This window comes from Poecilia mexicana, unplaced genomic scaffold (genome assembly GCF_051168715.1).
Source record: "Poecilia mexicana isolate PSO_F unplaced genomic scaffold, ASM5116871v1 scaffold_1, whole genome shotgun sequence".
Lineage (NCBI taxonomy): Eukaryota > Metazoa > Chordata > Actinopteri > Cyprinodontiformes > Poeciliidae > Poecilia > Poecilia mexicana.
In genome coordinates this window covers 5,727,671-5,742,136 of record NW_028263370.1, presented here as the reverse complement: position 1 = coordinate 5,742,136, position 14,466 = coordinate 5,727,671, and the positions used below count along the sequence as shown (strand labels likewise).

At 40.8% G+C, this 14,466-nt stretch overlaps 2 protein-coding genes and 1 long non-coding RNA gene across 5 annotated transcripts in view; 1 reads left to right on the top strand and 2 right to left on the bottom strand.

Annotated features, from left to right (window-relative positions):
• The window catches only part of LOC106927601 (uncharacterized), a 40,463-nt gene extending 38,752 nt beyond the window's left edge, over positions 1 to 1,711 (top strand). Inside the window, exons 5-6 of one of the 3 annotated variants that reach the window (XR_001420332.2) lie at positions 650 to 687; positions 848 to 1,711. This is a non-coding gene — a long non-coding RNA (uncharacterized LOC106927601). Of the gene's footprint in view, positions 1 to 649 lie in introns of all 3 variants that reach the window. The other 2 variants (XR_001420331.2, XR_015763790.1) reach the window with 2 other exon arrangements.
• Positions 1,712 to 3,213: 1,502 nt separating this feature from the next.
• On the bottom strand, positions 3,214 to 4,860 carry hmx4 (H6 family homeobox 4). The gene is made up of 2 exons (XM_015003260.2): positions 4,539 to 4,860; positions 3,214 to 4,437 (listed from the first exon to the last, which is right to left on the bottom strand). Exons 1-2 carry the CDS (start codon positions 4,702 to 4,704, stop codon positions 3,836 to 3,838), a joined length of 768 nt encoding a protein of 255 aa, XP_014858746.1. The 5' UTR covers positions 4,705 to 4,860; the 3' UTR covers positions 3,214 to 3,835.
• Positions 4,861 to 5,882: 1,022 nt separating this feature from the next.
• hmx1 (H6 family homeobox 1) lies at positions 5,883 to 9,118 on the bottom strand. Its single transcript, XM_015003264.2, has 2 exons — positions 8,289 to 9,118; positions 5,883 to 6,488 (listed from the first exon to the last, which is right to left on the bottom strand). The coding sequence occupies exons 1-2, from the start codon at positions 8,551 to 8,553 to the stop codon at positions 5,893 to 5,895; spliced, it is 861 nt and encodes a 286-aa protein (XP_014858750.1). The 5' UTR covers positions 8,554 to 9,118; the 3' UTR covers positions 5,883 to 5,892.
• Positions 9,119 to 14,466: the final 5,348 nt, after the last annotated feature.

Below are 14,466 nucleotides of genomic sequence, written 5' to 3'. Positions count from 1 at the left end.
TATAAGTCACTGGCTTTTTTTTCTTTTAAAGTGCGTTACTTGAATCTAAACCGAGGCAGAAAATGCAACAGAGATTATTGTTAGTGGGCAACATAGAATGAATGTTGCGTAAATGGTAATTATGTCTACTTGCACTTGAGTATCGGTACTTGTAAGCAGTTTGGGAACCCAATTTTTCAAATGAATTATGCAAAGCTTAATTATAAAAATCCCAATTAAATAATAGCAGTGTGTCTGTAAAACACTCTGCTATTGTGTTTGACGTAGTTTATGCCCTATAAAATGAATTGATTAAAAGTTGTGCACTTTCACTCTCACACAGCTTCCCTTGCAATTAACTTTTGGACATGTTCCAGTCTGGCCTCACCTTCTCTCGTCCTTGCACTTTTATTTCACTCTGCATCACTTTCTATTATTGGATTTCATCCCCGCTGGCATCTTTCAATTTCCTCCACCAATTTGCATTGGTGGTAAAGGGGACGAAGGGTGGGGGATCCTAAATAGGCAGATCAATGGGCCATCTAGCAGCCCATAATGTATAACACCTACACTGGCGTTGCATTTCAAGTTTCCACCTCTAACTAATAGCCTTGTTGTTTACCAAACAATATGCTGCATCAGGTAGTTTTGGTCTCTGATTTCCCTGCAGGGCTTTGGGACACCCGGGGGAATCCAAGCAGAGAACGGGTCAGCTGGCACAACAGCGTCTTAAATTTTTTTTTTTTTTTTTGTGCTTTACTAAACAGTTGTAAGTGTAGGTCTTCATTAAAGTAGGCCTTCTTTCTGCTTTGACTCTTGCATGCTGACGATCGTCTGTCCCACCGTCTTGGGCGATGACCTCTGTCAGATGACACGGAGAGGTCAAGAGAAGCTAAAGAAATGGGTGAGCCCACCAAGGGGCCCCCAAGCAAGTCATGCAGAAAAGGTCCCCCAGGCAGGGTTTACACTGCGACACACTTGGAGCTGCTCGCCGCCTCCTTTTCTTCTCAGGAAACAACGGGAACCCCCGGCTACAGTGAGGCACAGACCCATGCAGCAATACAAACTGGACCGTAGTTTTTCCAATACAAACACACACTCATCAAGCGGCTCTCTCCCTTTCTTCCCACTCCCTCCCTCACGGCGCGCTCTCCCTCCTCGACCCCCGTTCATTCAGACATAATCAACACAGTTGTGCTTCAGTGCACAGATTACGATAATGAGCTATGGCAAGGCGGTAGGCAAGAGGGGAAGCACAGTGAGAGTGGGAGAGGGACGGTGGAGTGACAAAACGAAAAGAGCCGAGTAGTAGAAGCAATTAGTGCTTCTTACAAGTAGCAGTGCTCTGAGTTAATGTGCAAAGTTAAATAAATCATATGTTGTTTTAAATGATTCGTCTCCCTCTCTGTTAGTCACGCTTTGAAAACTGATGCTTTCAAAGATGGTGTCGTCTTCCCCAATACGTGTAAGGTAATTGTTGATAATATGCCATCGTGCCACAACTTGTAGGTTGCCACTCTGCCAAAATGTCTAACCAGACGCAGAGGATTGTGGGTACAGATGAGTGCAGAGGCTTGAAAACATGAGACAGCCTGACGGGCCTCTTAGTTTGGTAAACACACCTGCCTGCACTCTGTCTTTGAATCCAATGCAAAAAAAATGAACGTCAAAGATCAAAGACAAAACCCTGTTCATTTTAACTAACATAGTTACTGAAAGTTAATTATGTAATCCGTGGTACAATGATAAGTTCAAATTTTAATACTGATGGATTCAGCCTTTTTGAACCTTTTTTAAACTAAAAACATCCAACAAACATGTTAAGGATAAAATCTACTTCAAGAACAATTTGTGTCTTGTTTTCTGTGCCACGATTTGCTGAATGCATGAATGCTTTCACCAAATCACTACATCAAAAATCAGCATTTATTATGGAGAAAACAGAAATGATTTAAGATGCCTCAATGACCACTTTAAAAAAAGAAGAAGCAGCAAGGCTGATAATTAAAAACTGTAAAACCTAATATGTGATGCAGTGTTGAGCTCAAGAATTTCCAGCAAATGGTTTTGCACTTTAAAATGGAATAAAATGATTATATTTATTTTAACTACTCTTCCAGATTCAGATACATCTATAAATATCTAATTAGATTTCTGTCTTCATAGCAGAAACACATTATCCCTATCCATTATTATTATTATTATTAGTAGTAGTAGTAGTAGTAGTAATAGACTAGCATTATCTATTTTGGAAAATAATTTGAGTACCCACAGGAAAAAATGGGTTGTAATAATAATAATAATAATATAAAGAAAAATTTACACAAATCACTGTGTATTTTTCCAACTACTTGCACTTCACTTTTTGTTAACTCATCTATCCTTTTACTTCAAATGTGTTTTTAACTGCTTCCTCTTTTGCATGTTATTTTTTTATTATTATATTAAGCTTTTATTATAATTAAATCTTAAATGTTTCACTTGTGCTGGAAAATTTCTTTATAAATAACTGGATTGTATTTGTCTGAATAAGATTCGCAGGAGAGTGCAGTTTTCCTTTGTGATCACTTTCACCTGTACTGATCATGTGAACACAATGGTCTAAGTATGTTTCATAAAAACTGACTTGCTGCCGAGACTGGAATTAGATGCACTTCCTCAAAACAAAATGAGATAAGCCTCACCCTTTTGTCTGCACCTATCATCCATTCGCTGCACGGATCAGCAACTTCCCGTATTTACTGTCTAACCAAGGTAAAGAATTACGATCGTCAAGCCCCTCTTCTGACATATTGCACATTGCATAATTAATACATGCAGATGTAATGCAGTTGCACACCACTCAGAAATGTAGACAGGCATGAGTTCCAGACCTCATGTCTCCATGTGATTACCTTCTAAACTTACGGAGTTCACTTTAAATTTACCAGAAGCATATGAGTGCATATGAGACTCATTGATTTCTTACAATTTACAAATATTTATACTTTTCATAATAGTTTTTAGCTACTTTCAGCAGTACTTATGGTATATTTTTGACTTATCACACTCACTAAAACAGGTGAAGCAGCGTGGGGGTTTTGGATTATGATTCAACCTCAGGTCAATTTATAAAACTATATATTAAAAGATTTTACTTGTGTACAATTTTGCAACTCATGTTCAGTTTGCTTATTTGAGGATTATCATATGAAAAACTGCAAAAGGTAATGAAAACAGCATTGTATTTTACATTTCTCATCTTCATATTATTCCTGAAACAGTCAGTATGTTTGCATATCACAAAATTGAATTAATTCTGTAAAGCTTATTTTTCAACTGTTTAATAACAGTAAAATGTGTAATGAGCCTTCTTGGCAAAGTGGAATAAAGTAAGAACGGATATTTAGAAAAAAATAAAACACATGCGTAAAACTAAATAAATTGTTAACTACATTCATTTAAATACATAACTTTAGTATAAAAAAAAATCATGACAGAAAACGCATGCAGATAGGCTATAGTAATAATTTCTTTGGTGGCTTAGGCTGCAGTTGATAAAATAAAAAAAGAAATACTATTATGCGGTAAACAATAACATGTAACTGATACTGTTTTAGGCCTTCTTCTTGGCTATCAGTTATGCCACCTGTTCTTTTAAAGGCCTTTTCTTCAACTGGAAATAAATAATGCCGTATATGCCTAGTCGTATGTAATAGGAAACTAATTATTTCCCATTAGAGTTGCAGTCTTCATTAAAATGATGACAATTAGAATAAAAAGTTATGGCCGCTAAATGTCTCAAACGTTCCAAAACACTTGGCAAACAGGACAACCAAAAAGAGCCTTTTTCGCACAGGAAGCCATTAAAATGTCGTCATACGTCCCCGTCGTACAGGCTGAAGTACTTGCTGGCGTTAGAGAAGCAGAGGTAAGGCGTGCTACTCCCCGGGTACACCACCGGAAGGGGCATGGGCAGCAGACATCTACCCAGCAGGTTGCTCTCTTTATACAAGGCCGGCAGATTCACCACCGACGCCGGTTTCCCAGCGTCGGGGAAATCGCTAGCCGGTCCGTCGATCTCGGTGGAGATCTGGCGCTTCAGTTTATTCCTGCGGTTCTGAAACCATATTTTCACCTGCGTCTCCGTCAGCTGTAGAGAACTGGCCAGGCACGCGCGCTCTGCGCTGCTCAGGTAACGTTTCATGTCGAAGGTAGACTCCAACTGGAAAATCTGTCTCTTGGAAAAAATTGTGCGCGTCTTCTTTTTGGTCACTATTTTGCTCTTTTTGTTGGGGCTCCCTCCTCTGTGGGGGTCCGTGGGAGCCACCAGCGCTGCTGCCGTCGCGGTGGTGGAGATGGAGCCGCTGTCGTCGCAGCTGCTGTCCCCGCTCTCGAAGCGCGTGTCGGCCGCCTTCCCCTGGTTCCCGCAGCTGATGATGACCGACTCTACCGTTCCGCTGCCGGTGCTCAAAAGCCCTGCAAATTCAGTGAAACTCACTTAAGTAGCCCTTTCTGGTTTCTCCGTGTGTCGGATTGAAAAATTATGATAAATAAGGCAAATTCTCCAAGCTTCTTACCGCTTTGGCTCAACCTGCTGCCCGGGTCTGGCCTCTGCTCTGGGACCGCTTCATCCTGCTGCCCGGAGGAATGACAGCTGTCACAGCTCGTCTTCAGGTTCAGGATGTTGTCAATGGTGAATTTCAGAGAGGCGATGGGTCGACATGGTGCTTCTGCTTTGTTCATATTCTCCTATATGAGACTTTAATTTTTCCTCCACCTCAGACTTTCTCCCTGAACTCTGAACCGGGGTGTTATTCTCTCCGCTGGCGGTGGGACGGTCCTCGCACCATAGCAGCAGCCACTGAGCAGACACAGCTCAGATCTGCTTGCGCTGTTACTACTCGCACCAGACGGAGCGCTTGGTCGTCGCTGATTGGCTCAGAGACTCTGTCAGAATGGGCCAATGGCAGACAGAGAACAGAATCAGATGGGAGAGCCGAGGGGTGTTGTGCTGTTCATTTTCAATAAAAAACACCTCATACTGTTCTCATCATAGGAGCGGTGTCTCATGGAGTCATTACAGAGCCCCTGGAGAGGATAACATAATGTGATTTTAATACTTCTAATTTAACACCAACTGCATTCCATCATGTATTTTAATTTTCAAACGTCAACGTTGTAAAACATGCACCGTTCTGCACATTTAATTACCGGACTTTTCAGATATATTTAACTATTCTAATGCACAGCTGATACTCGATACTAATTGAACCCTGAAATGTCATTCAAACCACCATATGTCTTTACGATGTTCTTTAATAGTCAGTTATAGGCATTTCGGAATAAATATAGGTAATCTCACACACACACACAAAGTTTATGTATGTACACATAAAGTTTGTGTGTGTGTGTGGTTTAATTAATTACCTTCATTTTTAAAAATAGTTTCCAAAATAAAACCCCACATGCTTTATGAGTTGGCTTGAAGAAAGTTAGAAATATTCAAACATAATTTAGGTAAGGATCGGAGCACAATAACAACAAAGACGTACATTTTAGTGCATGATTTTTTTTTATTTTTTTTTCTAATTATGTGAAAAAGTGGCAAAGTTGGAAAAAAATTCTATGACTTTAAATAGTCTATAAAACTTTTCAAAAATACGTGTATTTAAACATTACATACAACCCGCTGCCGTCAGTCTGGCCGTGCTTATTTATTTGTAGCGTATACAACCTCAGGAACAGAAACCTAGAATATCTCGATGTTAAATTGATGAATTCTTTGTTTCGTATCTTTGGGTGCAGACCGCATTTCCTCTGCAGCATGCTGGGTTATTGCACAATTACATTGACTGAGTGAATATCTGAAGTTTTTTATTATTATTATTATTATTATTATTATTTATTATTATTCTCAGTCAGGTTGAGTTTCTACACCAAGCCGGTCATCTGCGAGCTTAACATATTCACGGAGTGGGCAAACGGCGACAGAGGATGGTTGACGGACCAGGAGGGGGAAACTGGAAGTCCGTTCAAGCTGAAACCAAGAACTCCAGTGGAAGTTTGCCTCTCGTGATACAAAATCGGAACTCTGAAAACCCGCTGAGTTGAGTTCGGGATGTGCGAGGCCTCCAGATCTGCCGCCAGCTGCCTTTTCCACTTGTTCCTCCGGTTCTGAAACCAGATTTTCACCTGAGTCTCCGTCAGGTGCAGGGACGCGGCCAGACTCGCTCTCTCAGAGCTGCTCAGGTACCGCTTCAGGTCAAACGTGGACTCCAGCTGGAACACCTGGCTGCGACTGAACACGGTCCGGGTCTTCTTCTTCCGACCGGAGCACGACCCGGACGCTGAGCCCCGCTCGCGTCGTGCGTTCGGCCCACTTGACGTGTCCTCGTTCTCGTCCGTGAGGCTGCCGTCGGCCGTCTTTTGGTCGGCTTCGTCGCTGCTCTCAGTTATCGGTTCGGAAACGGCGGGGGAGTTCCTGTCGCTGGTCGATAGTGCGCAGCTGGGGTCATCTGATGTCGGGCCTTGAAATGAGACAAAACAACATTCCTCATGAGGACAGAAAATCAGGGCAGCCTGTATTCCAAATATTCAGCTTTCTTACGAGTTCTATTGTTTTTCTAATGTAGCTCATTGAGCTTCTTCAGAAGCGCAATAATATTTAATTTTGTGCCCATGCGATGTCATATCTACACATCCCTGCTTCATTTTATACCCCAGGACAGACCAATTGCGTAATTTAAATTACTTGTTTACTGAAAACGTACTACAGTAGGGTTATGGATCATTGGGGATAACATATTGTTGGATCCTTGGCATCAAAATTATTTTACACATGCAAATTACAATAAACTGTTGAATGTGCACACATAACTTAAAGCTTTTTACAATCATATTTACAGCATTTGTTTTAGTTTATACAAAACACCATCACAGTACAACAAGTTAGCATGTTCTTAAAGTGTTGTCTTGGTACCGCTGACGTACATTAATTATATTGGCGATATAATCATTTCTAAATAGCTGTACATTGGTTATTCTCATAAAATATCTGAGTTAAAATACAACATACTGATATAGTTGTGTGCTTATTTGAAATTTAGAAAATATGTCTGTCAACATATATTCTTCAAAAAAAAAAAAAACATAAAGGGCCCCTGAAGGGCCCCAGCCTGCTGCCCAGGTAAATGTTTGCCAACTTGCACCCTTTCCCCTTTGATTCCCGTATTTACCAGTTGACCACGATGAAATCCGAAACATGGGTTCCTCGATCAGACTCCTGCTGGTAGACATTTTTATAGGGGTAATAAAAATTAATTTCCTGGCAATAAGCTGAGTGGAGTTGATGATGCTTGGTTTGACATCGTCACGTGTCAAACCAGGCAGACTACCAAGGTCCTCCTGGCGGGGGTAACTGACACATTTGTTCTCCAAAAGATCTCTGAACACGAAGAATTAACCAAAACTAGAAAATTCAGAAGCGGCGTAAATACCAGCAAGTCAAGTCGTATCTTCCCATCCTCTCGGGCATGTTGATGGGAAAATTATAAATAGTTGGGTATGATAAGCGGCCGGAACAGCAAAAGTACATAAATTATTTTGGCCAGATTGTGAACTTTTGTAGGCTGTTATTTACACCTCAATGCAAATGTGAGTCTTATAGTATTTTTAAAATCAGATTTTCATTTAAATATCTGTGAGCAACCGATTTGACAATTATACCAGCAGCTTGTGATGATGTCAAAGCCATTAAGTGGCACATCAGAGGGAGGGGCGCTCAGTTTTGATGTGATGGTGACAGTGGCACAAATGTCACTAAATGTGCGTAAAATCGTCACATTGTCGTGCCTGATCCACGCATGTAACCCTCTGATGCTTTTTTATGATTTTTACAATGAATAGCAGCAATGACAGAGATTGAACAGGAATTCCGCTTGGAAATGAAACGTGCAGTGAGCAGCACTTTGGCAATCTAAGGCATTCTAGCTTTTACAGTCTGCTGAAGCCAAAACCGGTTAGGAAAAAAAAAAAAAAAGAGTCCGCAAAGGTTTAACCCTAGAGATGAATATTATAATATTCGATATTTAATTATTGGCTTTTTACGCACAGTTAAGCAAAGACAAATTAAACAAATGTACAATTCTATTTTCAAATGTAATATCGAGTATTAACCAAACAGAATCGACTTGTAAATTTAATGAAGTAATATGTACATTTTAGTATTCAAAAGCTTGGGACGCTTTGATTTCCCCTTTTCCGCAGCGGACTAAAAATAACCAAAGCTTTGTTCATTGAAATGTCATTTTCATCTTATCTTTACTCACTGCGTGGTGTTTCAAAAGCCCCGATGTTCACCACAGTCCCATCACGGGTCCACTGCATCGGAAAGTCTCTGTACGAGCAGCGGGACGTGGCGCTACAGCGGTCCAAAGCCGAGGGACTCTTGTCGGTGTCGTGTGCGCTTTTCTCCTCGGCTTCTGCCGATGCCGACCCCCGTTTCTCCCATCCCTTGCTCAGCAGATTCTCTATAAAAAACGACGAGCCTCTCGGTGGAGCGGGAGCCCCGTTGTCCGTCGGCCTGTCTTGCATCCTTTCTTTGATGTCACGGAGCTGTTGCGCAGATCGCCAGCGAGAGGATCCTCTTTCAATCGAGCGTTATCTAAAGTCCAAGCGTTCATTTCAGACGTCGCTGCCTTCGCAGCGCGGCCGAGACGGGGATCTCCTCCTCGGTGCGGGCGGGATGAGGAGCAGACAGAGATGGAAGCGGCATCACCCGGAGATAAATCTAGTTCTGAGATTAATGAGCCGAGGAGACATCCAGCGATTGGACGAGCGCGGCGGCGAATGACGGTTTCTAAGGAGAGAACGACAGTGTCTCGTGCGTTAGTGAGTGTGTGTTTGTGTTCACGTGCAGGGCAGTCCCTCGAGGCCATGCAGACCAGAGGAATCTCTCTGTCCGAAATGCCGCAGTTTCTTGATTTGGGTCAGTTAAAGTGCAATTCAAAGGGAATATCTGTTGCCCCTTCAGTAAAAATAAAGGTACTCTGTTTCTCTCTATCGTTTAATATTTAAAGAAAATATAGGTTTTTCCAGTTCTAAGAAAGCTTGTTCGGAGTGCTTGGACTTTTTTGGACATGACTAACTGCACCTTGGAGATGGCTAACCTGGACCAAATTCTTATGTCAGTTTTGATGAATATTACTGAAGTAAATTTTTCTCTTTTAAAGATGCTGATATAATCAGTCAATCAATCAAGTTGATTTGTACAGTACATTGGACCTGAAAACAAACACACACACACACACACACACGCACACACACACACACACACACACACACACACACACACACACACACACACACACACACACACACACTTGTACTTTTGACAAGTACCACCATTAGAATCAACACAGATGGAATGTGTTGCACAATTTTCAATTTATTGCAACTCTAAACACGTGGGTTTTTAGTTTGTATTTATAAGAACTTAATGTTTCAGCTGCGTTTTTTTTTTTTTTTGCAGTTTTCTGCAAGTTTATTCCAGATTTATGGTGCATAGTCTTGGTTCTGCAGACCTGAGTGGTCAGAAAGGCTGATACAACAACTGAAGTTGTTCAGTGATATAAGTAAAATTTATTTTCCTCAATAAAGGCCATATTAAACATATCTCTTATTTGATGCACAGCATAAAATATGCATCCATGCTTTTGTCCAAAACAAATTTTATTTCCAGCTGATATGCATTTTGAGAACATTTAAGGATTAAATAAAGTAGTTTTACCAAACTGCCTTGATGTTTCATCATGTCCACGACAATGCTGAAAATAAAATAGTAACTTTGTCTGTCTGTCCATACCCACCAACATCAAACAGAACAAACTCCTCAATGCTGACGAAAAGTTGCAGAGGTTGTTGGTTTTGTGTGATGCATTGGAAGGTGGGTCTCTCATAGAACGGCATTCATGAAAGAACTGTCACTGCCTAAGGCATAAGCAAACTAAGGGGCCCCCAAATTCTTCTCAACTTTTCACACAGAGTTCAGATGTAGAAATCTCAAATTTGTAGTTTTGTTTCCAAAGAAGGAGCCACTGCTTTTAAAATAATTTGAAAGTTATTGCTTCAGAACCCAAAAGAGCTAATTATATATTAAAAAAATATTTGTAGTTTAAAAGTTATTGACAGAAATAATTTATTTTATTTTGTTTTCCCTTCTTGTGTTGTAACTGGAGTCCAATTGTATGTGCCTTCCCAGTTTAAGTGACTCATCAAATTCATTTCTCTTGAAATGCTGCACTCCTGACAAAACGACTGGAAAGAAATGATCTTGGCTTCATAATTTGATGTGATTAACAATGTGAAGTGAATAATGTAAAAGCCCTTTTTTTTTGTTTGTTTGTTTTTTTGTTTGGCTAAGTACCAGAGAATTTGTGGGTGTTGAACGCACAAGACATTTGAACAACCAGCTACGGAGCAATGAGCTTTCTTGGAAGTGGGGCCCCAAAGCACATCCTGCTCAGTGCCTCGTAATCTTTTGCTGGCTCTGATTAGAGTACGGGTCTTCAAATAAGTGGAATCCAATAATATAGATAAGTATATCGCTACCAGGTGATCTGAAACATGTAAATGAGTGCTGACGGGCGTCTTTACCCTTTTCGTCTAAATGGCAACACATTTGAGCTTTTATTTCCCTCAATGGAGTCAGCGATGCTGACCTTTAAACTCCAAACTCTGTGTGTGCGTCTCTGCCTCTCCCTCCCTCAAGGCAGACTTACCCTTTGACAGAGGATCAGTGGTAATGCTGCTCCTTAACATAACACTCAGCACAGTCAAGAGGAATATGAGCCGTGTTTTACAGAGCTCAGTCTATGCACCTGTCTTGTAATGCTCACCGCAGGAGAGACACTTAAAAACGCACTGGCTGATTTGGGTTTTCATTGTGTCCTCCCAAAGGGAGACCCGTTTAACTTCCTTCACTAACAATCTATCTTAAACAACCTGTGAAGATTTGACTTGTCTTTAGCTGTTGTCAGCAGATTTAGTATTTTTCATCAGATAGATAGGTAGATTATTATAGTGTTAAAATTGAGCTCAAATATTGGCCATGAATTAATTTTATTATCATGCTTTAGGTGCAACCTGGGAGGGAAGCCATATTGGCAATATCTTGATGACTCAAATTTACCCATACAAATGCATGAAAAGTATATGTCTTCTTGATTAATTTAATTAGTTATCAAAGATATTAGAGAAAACAAATAATTGCTTTGAAACATGTTTTTGAAGGTTTGTAAAACTGTTAAATTAAGCCCGATGAAACAAACTGACAGGGTAGTAGAAACAGGCTTTCCAAAATTGGTCATTTGAAAAACAATGTGCCAATATTTGAAGTTGCAGAGCATTTTGATTACAATGTAGCATAAGATGTTTTATTTTAATTAATTAGTTAAATGACAGAGCATTTGTTGGTACATCATCTCCTCTGTGGTCTTCATTTGGTTTTAGTCTTAAAATTGAAATTCTCATTCCTTTTTTTTCTTTGCTACTTACTGTTTGTTCCTTCAGATTTTTACACAAACTCCACAGTCGATTTTGAGAGCCGGTATGTGTGGAAAAACGGCATTGGTAGTGGTCATTTTATTTTATTGTGTGTTTCTTTCTACTTTTGAAAGAAAATGATGTGTCAGGCTGTTTAAACCCTACATTAGATCAGGTTTCTATGTGTACATCACACCGCCTGAACAATGTTGCACACCGGCTGCTTCAGAGACCAACAGTCCAAACCCCCTCAGGCCCCCCTCTCACTTTTCCGTCTCAATCTTCTCTCCTCTCTCTCATCCGGCTCTGATCCTCATCCAGCCTGGCGTGCCCTTTGCTTCATAACAAAGCCTGCTGGCCTGCTCTGATGCCATGCATGACCCTCATCCCCCCTCCAACCCCTCCACCGTCTTCCCCTTGCCTCTTTCTTTACTCCACAAATGCAACAGAAACACAGTTGCAACCACACACAAAATAAATCAGATCATCAACATTTGCTCCAGGAGACAGCTGCATCAAATTGAGCATGTTTCTCCACTTGGCGCTGGTGAGTGTGATCCTTCCCACTCCTCTGTGCTGTGAGGCCTCAAGCACAGTTTGTCTCCCGGTTTGCTGGAGAGAAAGCAAAAGTCTGTCATAGGACGGCAGTGAAGCTAAATTAAGAGATTCTGAAAAATGAATTGATGGTGTGTAACACAGTTAACACAACATTACTGTGTTAACTGTACAAAATAAAAAGTTTGTCCTATTTTTTATTTTTACAGGTTTTCTCAGTCACTTTGGTCAGAATTGAAATTCTCAGAACTGCTTCTTCTGTTGTCAAATCATTGTGTATCTTAGGCACGTCAAAAAAGCAGTTTCTAAATTCTTTGAACAATTTGCTAATCCTTTTGTACATCCATGTAAGGGATTATGCAACTCTCTGCTTTCCCCTACATTTCTAATTGCTTATGTCATGTGGATCACGTATTATAGGGGTCACTGTTGGGTTCTGACAATGGAAGAACAAGATATTGGACAGCGTCAACAGCCAGAGAGAAAAAGATGAGGAAGAGGAGCCAAAATAGAGGAAGAGGCTGAGGACATATGCCAGTTTCTATCGCTCCAGCATCATCAGGGTGTGGTTTGTGACCCACAACAAGATGCTGATGGAGTTGCTCTCATCCTACTCTTCATTCCTTCACACCATTGAGAAGTTTTTCCTTGATATGATGGAAGAGTAGATTACCAGACAAATGCACAGATGACCCTTCTGGCAGCATGTGATGCCAACAGAGGCTGGATAAGACTCTTAAAAGATTATTTCCATGTTTCATTAAAAAGATATTTGTTGAGTTGTGTATGAGAATTCGTGGCCCGACAGCCAGGAATGTCAGGAGATGTAGAAAGACTGCACCGTACAGACTGCATGTACAGTTTTCCTTAAGGAGATTATCTTATGTTCCCATTTCTACTTTTGCTATCTTCTTTGTTCTCTACAGTGACATATTTTCCTTCCTAAATCACAACGACATGATCCATCAACAAGCTACAGAAAAATCATAAACGGGAATCTTGCCATTGATCTTCCACAATTACAAGTTACAATACTTGTCAACAAACTTTAGCCATACTTTGCAATCAGAACACCTCTCCAGAGTACACTGTTGTATTGAAACACTGTTGTGCTGCTGAGTGACATTTAAAGTTGACTGACTGGACCACCCTGTGAGCATGCAGCACTTGGCAAGGTTAGTGGAAGAGGATAAAGCCCTCAGCATCAAAGTCCTCCACCATGCTCCTCACTGGGTAGGAGCTCCTCATATTTTAGAATATGCTATTTTCAGTTGTTGTTTTGTACACCCTCACCATAATATGCCATTATTCCTTAAATTAATTTCCCTGCAGTCACTATGTTAAAATCAGCTAATTTCCTCTCATGGTTCTGGAGCTCACTGCTCTCGCAGCATATGAAAAATGGAGAGAGATTGACCCAGTTCGTTTCTGCATTGAGACAGGCAAGCAGAAACAGATGGTCTCCTGTGAGACATTAAACAGTTTTTGCTGCAGAATGACACAGTAAGTCAGTGAATACGGAGACCTCACCCGACATCTGAGCTGATGCTCAAAGCACATGTGATTATGTGAAAAGAAAGATACATTGCGGAAATGTAATCTCTGAATATTGTGGCATACAATACCACTTTATTGAATAATGATGGCGTGTCTTTTAGATTTTTAGGAGTTATGAATCATAGACAGGAATCACAGGGCTTGTACCTTTAGATTAAACGGGGCCCTCTACCGGTTAAAAGTGTGTAATGCAATTTTACACATCCATCCACAAGGCAGCTGCTGGTCACCCTATTTTTTTTGTTTTATTGTAAAATGCACCAAAGCTTCATCATGAGCGCTACCTTTAATATTTAAAAAGACGTGTAAATTTCTAAAGAGGAGCGCGTTTGTCAGACATTTCCTGAGATTTATTCAGGTGGGAAATGACATGTTGGAACTGAAGTCAAATCAAAATGTTGGATTTACTGTATCTTTGTCTCTCTAAACTTTCCTCTCTTCTACAGTTTGTAATCCCATTTTTTTTTATCTCGGTAAGCGAGCGGACTCACTTATGATCCCGCCGCGTCCGAGACCATACCATCACGTGGTTCTATAACTTTCTAGCACCATCTTCATTGCATAGTTTTCCTAACTGACAACCCCTGCCCAGCCTGTCTGTGATAGCTCTGACATTAATAATTCACCGTGCAAATAAGTTGATGCTGCTGACTTTGTTCCCATTGATATTAGCCGAGGTGAGCGTTCTTGGCCAGACTGGGTGACGCCGGCGGACCAGCATAAAGTGGGCTTTAATTGCCCATAATCTCGGTCGTTCCCTTTCCTCTCGGTGCGAGTCAACAGCATATATAGTCTCTGAACGCCAGAACTCAGTCAGGCACTTTAAGCTGCAGTTCTCAGCGTGAACCTCGC